Below are 9806 nucleotides of genomic sequence, written 5' to 3'. Positions count from 1 at the left end.
GTTGGATGTTTGGCCTGAGGTGTCCCAGCATTGGAGCTTATAGGCTGCTGGGAGGAGTCTGTTCTTGGTGAGAAAATGGTGGCTTCCAGGATTGCTCGTGCCACTAAAAATACCCCAGAACTCCTGCAGCCAGCATCTTTGTCACCACAGTGAGCCACAGCTGTGCCCGCCCGCCACCACCACCTTGCAAGAAACCCTCCAATACCAGCAAGTAGGTCTGACCCAGGCCCAGGAGCTTATGCGGCCACTGCTTTTCCCCCGGTTCCTGGTGTGTATGAGACCTTGTGTGTGCCCTTCAAAAGTGGAGTTTCTCTTTTCCTCAGTCCTGCAATCAAATCCCACTGACCTTTAAAGCCAGATTCTCTGAGGGCTCCTCTCCATTGCCAGACCCTCAGCCTGGGGAGCCTGATGTAGGGCTCGGAACTTGCACTCTTTTTGAAAAACCTCTGCAATGTAATTCTTTTCCAGTTTGTGGATCACCCGCCCGGGGAAGATGGGATTTGATTTGATCATGACTGTGCCCCTCCGACTGTTTCACTGCAGTTTCTTCTCTGTCTTTGGATGTGGGGCATCTTTTTTGGTAGGTTCCAGTGGGGTCTTTGTTGTTGTTGTCGTTGTTGCTGCCGCTGGTTCAACGGTTAGTTGTGATTTTGATGTTTCCATAAGAGGTACGGTCATGTCCTTCTATTCTACCATCTTCAGGAGTTACTCTTGTTATGTGTGAAGAAAGTGGTTTCTTGAGATGGAATTTACTCCTTGTGAAGATGCTATGAAGATTGTTGAAATGGCAACATAGGATTTATACTACTATCAGCTGCTACTAGAGTTCCACCCATTTCAGAAAGGTATATTCCATCCTTCTTGCTGTAAAAGAATTAAATACCCCCAGATGATTTGAAAAAAGGGCAACGGTAAAATATCTGACTTCTCTGAGAAATGTCTGAAGCTGGGAGAGGCAGCAGTGAAGTGTCTGGAAGGTCCATCCTGTGTGTGGATGAGAGAAGATATGATTGCATTCAGACCGGTAGTCTCTCCATCCTCTTTGCATCAAGTCATGGAAGGGTTAAGTGTATTGCCTGCAAAATCTCTTGATCTTATTTCATGCTAAAATGTTGTCATATCATATTCTATGAAATCCTTGTTGATGAGAAGTGTCTACTCTATCTTCATAACATTAAAATATTTACGAAGTGTCCATGGACTGCATACTGTTCAATGAAATAGTCAATGAAAAGTTACGCCTATCTATGGGGTAGATAGGACTTTTCCTTCCAGAACAAATCACAGAGATGATGGAAATAGCAAGTTATTTCTGGGATGGAAAATGTGAATTGTGACGAAGGTGATTAGAATGGATGTCCAAATACCCTCTTCTATAGAAATCACAGAATCTCAGGCCAAATGAGGTGAACTTTTGAAAAAAAAAAAAAAAAACTGAAAAAGAGTTGCCTTCCATATTGGCATTTCCCAAAGCCTCTGAAGAAGAAAATAACCTTAGAAGCAAAGGTTAAAATTAAAAAAAAAAAAATCAAACTATTTATTTACTTGGCTGTGCCAGGTCGTAGTTGTGGCACACAAGGTCTTTACTTTTGGCACATGAACTCTTAGTTGCAGCATGTGGGATCAAGTTCCCTGACCAGGGATCCAACCTGGGCCCCCTGCACTGGGAGCTCAGAGTCCTCGCCACTGGATCACCAGGGAAGTCCCACAGGTGTTGAGCGTTTGAAGCTGTTTTTAAAAGCATACTCTAGCCTTTCAAAGATGTAGCTGTGTGGGTGGGTTGCCCACTTTCCAAGCCTCATCTGGAAAATGGAGCTGTGGCAGGACTGACCTGAGAGCGTGTGTGTGAGCTCAAGCGTGGGGCCTCTGGCAGCTTCTGGCACATGGCGAGGCGAGGCTCAGGTAGTGGTGGCCTTTGCTACTATAGCCACCCCTCACGTTACGCTTCTGTTCAGAATCGAGGATTTGGGTTTGGACTCCACTGGAGATCAACAGGCAGTTCCTCCAGGTGACTACTTTTTCACAGTGGTAACCTGCAGCTTCCTAAAGGCAGGAGAAAGAACTGGGGAGAAGACTGCTCCCTGTTTTTAAGGATTTAAACAAAAAGATGGCCTTTTGATAGCTGAGAGACATTTTCATTAGTATTGAAAATGATGCCCCTTTGTAAAAAAATCCAGAAATAATAAAACCCTGTGAGATTAAGTCTGAGATATATTACTTTTCACTTTACTAATTTTGGACTGCAGCTAAATGTTCTCTTTGTCAGCATCCCTTTAAAGAAAGCATTATTGGTAGATGATAGGCGTGTGTTAGAGTTAGAAGCTGATGATCTCTGAATTCTTATGCATAAAAATGAGAATGAATGTATGAAGTCCCAGGGAGACCTAAGTGGTCCGCATCCCCAAAACTCCTAAACAGGCTCCTTTGCATGAGCACAATGGTCTTCTTCTCTCACATTTTGTTACCAGGGAGGGTTCTTTTTTTTTTTTTAAATAAATTTTGTAGGAAGCCAATTAAATATAGACACTGCTCCTTCCACTAAGCTTGAAGAAAAACACAACAACCCTGCTTGGTTGATTTTATTTTCATTTTTTATTGAAAGCTTCATCAAAGAAAACAGAAGTTTAAACCTAACATCCACTGATCTACAGAAAGCTCAAGGAACGGGGAAAATGGTAGCTAATTTGACTGTGGTACAGATGAAAAAGTTAAAAATAAAACCAGAAACACTGTTCAATTACAGAATTTTCCATGACAGTCAAAGACAGCAGTACAAAATGCTCTTAAATAAAATTCAGAATTGAATGATGTTTCAGAAGTTCTATGACATCAGACAGGGCCTGAAACAACAGTTTTAAAAGAAGCCGTGTCCCCTTTTCTTCCTTTTTGGAAACTGAGTATTTCAGAGCAAGTACACTTTCACATATATATTTTTTAAATTAAGATTCCAATTACATTCTTCTTCTTTTTAAATAAATGGAAGCGTTAATTCCCAGAATGGAGAAAAGTTTTTCAAGTATCTCTATGAGATATTTTTCCTGTTTCTGAAACGTGGAATAACTCCTGTTTCACAAATGAGGAAATAACCTATTTCGGGGAGGAGGACAGAGCATCTTTCTTGATAAGATTAGAGGGTTAACAATCCAAAGCATAACACTGAAGTTACACTGTGGATACTGTTTAAATTTGAAATAATTTTTTTTTTTTTTTTTACAAATCCAATGGAATCTCAAGGTCACAGCCTTAATGTAGTAACACAAAGTCAAAAAATTATAAAACAATGCAATTTTTTGGTCAAAGATTTACAATGGGGATAAAAGTGCATATTTAACCAAGAGCTATTACTACATTCCCCAAACTCAATTTTGAGTTGACCTGTTCTACTGGTTCAAATTTCAATAGTGAACAAAATCAAACTAGATTTGAGGAAAGCCAAATTCTTTGCTATACTTTTTTTCATTTATGTTCTGCAAGCATATAGCCAACTTGCAGTTGTTTGCAGTGGATGGGAAAGGGACATTATGGATATTAAAAACTCACAGTATATAATGCACTGACATTCATTTTACCAATGATTTCAAACTGCTTCAATAAATTGATCCTTAACAAGAAACAAAATAGATTTGAATTTTATTTCCAAATGTTTTTTGTTTTCCATCCTCAGGGTGAAATTCTAGTAGAAAGAAAGAGAAGTCCTTAGTTGAAAAGAGAAGATAAACAAGGTGCACAAAAGTAAATGATTAGCCCTTCAAAAACTGGGAGTGATTGTGTTTCTGCAGGACTGGGGCTTAAGGGCAGTCACTAACTGGAGGGAATACAATGGATTGAAGCTGTGGACCCAGTGGCCTAGTGGTTCTTCCTGCGACTCCAAGACCCGCCTCACCCTGCTCCAGCTTTAGAACTGCCGCAGAGACAGTGCTATTCCAAACTCATTGTTTTCCCTCCCAGAAATACAAAGACATAAACGTGGAGAAGCTATCCACCCTTTTTTTATGTGACAGTGAGCATAAATGTTGGGGGTAAAAAAACCAGAAATCACCAATCTGGGCTGAGCTTCCCTGCCTTACATCAAAAAAGACTGTTTGGGCCACTCAGGGATTTTGTTCTCAGCTTCTGTCCTTCCCTGAACTCTGTATTCCACAAGGGACAGCCATGGCCAAGAACACTTGGATTAAGGGACCAACTTCATGTTTCAGAGTATTTGGTAAGAAATGGTCAATTTGAGTTAGACTCGGCTGTCTCCAATGCCATGGTAGGTGTCATTTGCAAGACAAATGGATTCATTACTGAAATCTCATTATTAATCTGTCATGGGAAGGGTGACAACCCTGTCAGTCCCTTAAATTGGAATGAGGGGCTGTCAGTCCCAGCGAGCTTAGAATTTTGAAACCTGCCAGTCATGTTTTTCAATTACATGAAAAACAAAATTTCATTCTTCCTCTTTTACTGAGGACAAGGTAATAGAGATCAGGGTTCTGTGACATGTTTAAATTTGACTATGAAGTGTGGCTCCTCCAATGTACTGCATGTCATTATATACCTATACAAATATCCTTTCATTTGATTTCATATCACATAAAAACGTTTATCACGGAAACCCACTTAAAAAGGCCTCCCTGCTTATCAGTGGCTCCTGCACTCAAATTAAGAATGAGACGGAATGGTCAAGTGTCTTTTCAGTCTCCTACTTAGATTATCATCTGTCGAGACAGTCCATTGAAACTTTCCCCCAAGCATAAAGAAGACTGCAAAGGTGCTAGTAAGATCTCAGCTTTCATTAATGGGAATTGTAGGCCACTGTGAAGGACATCGGGGGTGTGTGTGTGCGTGTGTGTGTGTGCGCGTGCGCGCGCACGCTAAGTCACTTCAGTCATGCTGACTCTGAGTGGCCCTGTGGGCTGTCACCTACCAGGCTCCTCTGTCCATGGGATTCTCCAGGCAAGAATCCTGGAGTGGGTTGCTGTGCCCTTCTCCAGGGGATCTTCGTAACCCAGGGATCAAACCTGTATCTCTTTTGTCTACCTGAATTGGCAGGCAGGTTCTTTACCATTGGGGCTACCTGGGAAGCCCATATGCATATAGTAGACACCCCAATTACTCAACTAGAGTTAGAAAAACTAAGTACTTTTATTTTCTTATCCATAGATTGAAAATGATTATAGAGGTTTTTCAAGCAGTTAATGGATTCTGTAGGTTCAGCGAACCTTCTATCTAGGATTCTCCTAGGGCTTTCCATCTCTGATATGGGCGCTTTTAACATCATGTAGTTTTTCATTAAGAGGGGGTGGAAGTGCGTCATAAATGTTCTCAAATGCAGCAGATCTGTTAAGGTCACAGGAGAGTTGATTTAAGTGGTGAAGCATGTCACAACATTTGAGGGGTCGAAACTACCAGGGAAACAAACTAACCCTGACCAAACCACAGCTGGGTCAAAGGTTTTATTATTGATAACGTAGAATGTAACTTGCAATATTTAAGACATGCCCATGTTGAAGGACAGTCTTCCACCCTGAAAGTGTTACCTATGGTCCCTGATGACTTCAGAAGATGTGGTCAGGCTCTGAGGACTTCCCAGTCACCATGCAGACTTCCTTGACAACACCTCCTCCTTATTAAAAGAATACCCGCTTCTCCACTAGCCGTGGAACCAGAGTTTGGAGGAAATAATGTTTATCCTATTTGGATTGTGGTTTTACTTTGCTTACTGACACTTAGGCTAAGTCTTGGCAATTGCACATGAGAGGAAAAATTGAAAATCTGAGTAAATGCTTGAAGTATAGTGAACCAGAATACCTTAAAAAATTATTGTAATCCTAAGCTGGGTTAAAATCTCCATGACCTGTACTGTTGATTAAATTAGGATTCTGATGGCAGTGTGTACTGAACACATGTTTTGGTTTGTTTTACTTTTCATACAATGTAATGCTGCCTACCTATTGATGTATTTATTTTTTTCCCAGGCTTGACTCTTAAAAATAATCTTTAGGTGATAAATTTTAGAGATGATATATGCAAATTGGAACATGTGCCACTTTTTCCATCTTTTTGATTTAAAATAAGATATTATAGTATGGCATAATATAAGAAAAGTCCAAACATAAAGCACAGATGGACACATAAAATGGCAAGTCATTTTCTTTTGCCTGAAGTGGCTTAAAAAATTGAGATTACTGAAATTTTGTAGTTGAAAAAAATGTTGCTGAATGTATAAATAAAGCAGTAGTTTTGAATAGAAACAGGAAGTTACCTAGGCACATTCATCAGCCACATGGTAGCTACCTCTTAGCCTCATTGTTGATTGTGGAAATGAGACTTTCTTAGTATCACATTACATTTTGATTGATTTTTTTTTTTACAGAAGACAAAGTATGTTGATTTCATATTCAAATGAATTATGCCCAGGATAATTCTTGTTTATACACAGAGTTCAGAGACTGAAAAAGAGAAGCAGAAAGCACAGCTCCTATACAGGTTTGCTCATCCCCCTGTGACGCGGGGGCCCATTTCTCAAAGAGAAAATGCCATCCTTAAAATACACGAGAGGCTGAAGAGTGGAACAAAACGAAACCTACGTTTAGTATTCTCTCTAAAGCATGGGAAACCACAGGGGTGGCTGTGACCAGTTGGGATTTTTTTGTAGCACATGCTACACTGCCTTGGCTATATGTTTGCCTCCAATTGGACCACAAAGATATGAAATCACTCTCTAGATAAGAGCTTTCAATTCATGGGGGTTTCAAATAAGAGAATTAGGTATATTTTAACACTAGACCTTTGTTTATAGATCAAACCTAGTAGAATGTTGATGAATTTTATGAGTCAAACTCATTATTCATGTTGACCTAATGGGAATATGATTTACCTTTTAATATATTCATTTTTAAATGCCTACCCTGTTTTCTTTTACAGTGCCTCTTCCTTCTGGGCTAAGACAGGTTCCTGTGACTTTGTGAAAAGAGTTTCAACTATTGATTCTAATAAGCCATTAGAAAGCCATTCTAGTGCATGGTTCAATTAACAGAGTTCCACTGTCCTTCATTTCAGGTAAAACTGTACAGGTTGAACATAGATTTTATGAGTCAAATATGCAGAGGTGTTTGGTAAGTCAATTTAATTCATTTTAGACAAAGTTTTGCATCATTCTCAATGTAATATATATCTCCTTTGGCTTTAAAAATCGATCAAATCTAATTATTTGGGTTCTTATTCATATAAATCATACTATTTCTTGATTGTCAACTAGCATTAAAAGCTTACCTGAATTCCACTAATAGAATCCTCAATCTTATTGGTCCTATTTGCCTCAGAGAGTTAAACTGAAATTAAAAAGTTGTCTTTCTTCTGACAATACCAGGATATGAAAATACAATGAAATGAGGCAAAAAAAAAAAAAAAAAAGATATCCCCTCCCCAACTGCAGATTCAAGGTGGCTATTCATGGTAGATGATGACAAAGACTGAGGCAAGAAGACAAAATCTAGAGGTGCAGGGATTTAGAAGGAAGGCTATTGTTACAAATACCGTGCAAGGCCTTTTTAGGAGACCACTCACCACTCAACAGAGCATCACTGAGCTTTTTCAACAAGTGATCTTTCAGACCAGTTCAGGAAGTATCTTGAGTCCAAAATTCACATAATGAAATTTCAACCTGTTAAACAAGTGTGTTAGCTCATTGGTGGCCATCGATACAGACTTCATGATTCAAGAGCACTAGGAAAGAACCAGAAAAGCACATGGAATTTAAAGCCATTTGGCTCTATTGGTTGGAATCCAGAACTCTTGGCGCTACTATTGCTGACCACAGGAACAAGCTTCTACTATCCACAGATATACATTTAAAATAAAAACAATTTTTTTTTTTTTTTGCAGTATGAAAAACACCAGTGGAAGGTAGTTTAAACAAACAAAGTAAGAACTGGTCCGGCCATGTAGGTCAAATAAAATTTTAAAAAAGAAAAGAGAAGAAAAGAAAAGCAACCTCTATCTTCTGGACTGCAACAGGGTGCCACTTCATCTTTGGTATAAAACAGGCCATCCATAGGCTGAATTTGATCACAACTAGGAAAGACTACAGAAATTGTCAACAATTTCTCTATCTATTGCTTTTTTTGTTGTTTTTTTTTGTGGTTTTTTTCTTTTTTGCACTTTTTGACAATAAGCTCCTATCTACTTAATTTTTTTTTTTTAATGCTCTTAAGCTAGATTTTGCAATGTGACAAGCAAAGCTGACTAAAAAGTTTGTAAAGCTCATAAAAAAGACTGCAGATAAAAAGCACTAATGATTTTGCTAGCGATCACGCTTTGGAAATTAAAAAAATCTGCATTCTGCCCCCCAAACACGCATTATTTCTAATGCAGTTGTTTTTAAACCAACATTAATAACTTTACCTTAAAATGTTTTAGCCTTCTAGAACGATTCAACACTTAAGACAAAGTTCATGAGAAGTCCCAGCATTTCCCCAATTCTTGCAGTTGCCATGGTTTCTTTTATCAGCAAATTTTCTTCAAATGAAGAAAAACATTTTCTTTAAAACTGTACAGTTTTTTTTTCCACCCTAAAAACTCATAGTCTTAAACTTCTGTACCAGTGAAAACCGGTACAATATTTCAATTCTTTCTTGGTTTTAACAAGACGTTGACAGCTTGCCTCGAGAGCCTTTGACGTCCTTAAAATTAAGGCAATTAAGATTCAAGATAAACCTTACCTAAATATTTCTAAGAAAAAAATAAAATAAAAAAAAAACCCAACCCACTAGATTTAAACAAGAAGGGAAAAAGAAAGAGTAGCTTAATTACTGAGGAAGACAATTTGTTTCCATTTCTGCTTGCCCACCTCTTGACATCAGATTTCCTGTTTAAAAAAAAAAAAAAAGAATCTATCTACACCTTCAGATAAATTCTGAATTCAATTGTTCTTCCACATGAATGTCAACCTTCCATGTTTTGCTTTATTTGTTTGTAGTAGTTGTCCTCTTCTGGGATTGTTTTCTTTAATTAAAAAAATGATGCAAAAACAAACTGTCAGACCACATGAAGGAACCATTTGCACAGCACGTAAAAACACGTTGTTTTCATTGGGTAAAGTAGAAAATTAAAAAAACAAACAAACAAACAAAACAGCATTCCACCGACGCCTGTGCAAAACTGGAAGCCAACTTCTTTTTTAATGAAGTTTCTTCATTCAAGGCAGAGTTTCAGACGGACATTCTTCAGTCTTGTTTATGGTCTGTGAAAACAATGGAGGGGAGTGGTCATTACACCAAAGCAACTCTGAAATCCCCTTCTGTGACCTTTTCCGGTGAGTGTTCTTTAAAAGCTACCAAGCTCTCTCAATGCAATAGTCATCAAGGAAGTTGTCAGGACACACGGGGCTTAGATGCATGTCAAATTCTGCCCCTTTCATACTAATATATATTTGCAGAAGCTTGTTCATATTAAATATCTTGGCTAATAGATCAAGAATATCTCTTAACTGCAAAGTTTTAAATATACAAATATATCTAGACAGGGGATATTTCCTATGTTCATGGAATGTATTCTTCAATATGTGGCTTATGTTTTAGCTCCCCAAGAAATCCCTTGAGTAATTCTGTCCTTCCAGAACTCTCATGAGATCCATCACAAACTCAGGCAATATATCTATGACTCCCTGTTATATATCCAGGATACAGAATTTTTTTTTTTAATTGAAGTGTAGTTGATTTATAATGTAGTGTTAATTTCTGCTGTCCAGCAAAGTGATTCAGTTATATATGAATGTATACATTTTAAAATATTCTTTCACATTATGGTTTATCATAGGATAC

At 38.3% G+C, this 9806-nt stretch overlaps 1 protein-coding gene across 7 annotated transcripts in view; it reads right to left on the bottom strand.

Moving 5' to 3' along the window:
- Positions 1–2573: 2573 nt before the first annotated feature.
- RBMS3 (RNA binding motif single stranded interacting protein 3) overlaps positions 2574–9806 on the bottom strand; it is a 1589121-nt gene continuing 1581888 nt past the window's right edge. For all 7 annotated transcript variants that reach the window (XM_070455283.1, XM_070455285.1, XM_070455287.1 and 4 more), the window contains one exon: positions 2574–9226. Coding sequence is in view for 1 of the 7 variants with exons in the window: in XM_070455285.1 (XP_070311386.1) it covers positions 9220–9226 (7 nt within the window). In the remaining 6 variants the exon portion in view is untranslated. The remainder of the gene's footprint in view (positions 9227–9806) is intronic.

Source organism: Odocoileus virginianus, chromosome 26 (genome assembly GCF_023699985.2).
Source record: "Odocoileus virginianus isolate 20LAN1187 ecotype Illinois chromosome 26, Ovbor_1.2, whole genome shotgun sequence".
Classification (NCBI taxonomy): Eukaryota; Metazoa; Chordata; class Mammalia; order Artiodactyla; family Cervidae; genus Odocoileus; species Odocoileus virginianus.
The sequence above is the reverse complement of the archived record's forward strand: the minus strand, read 5'-3'. Positions and strand labels throughout refer to the sequence as shown.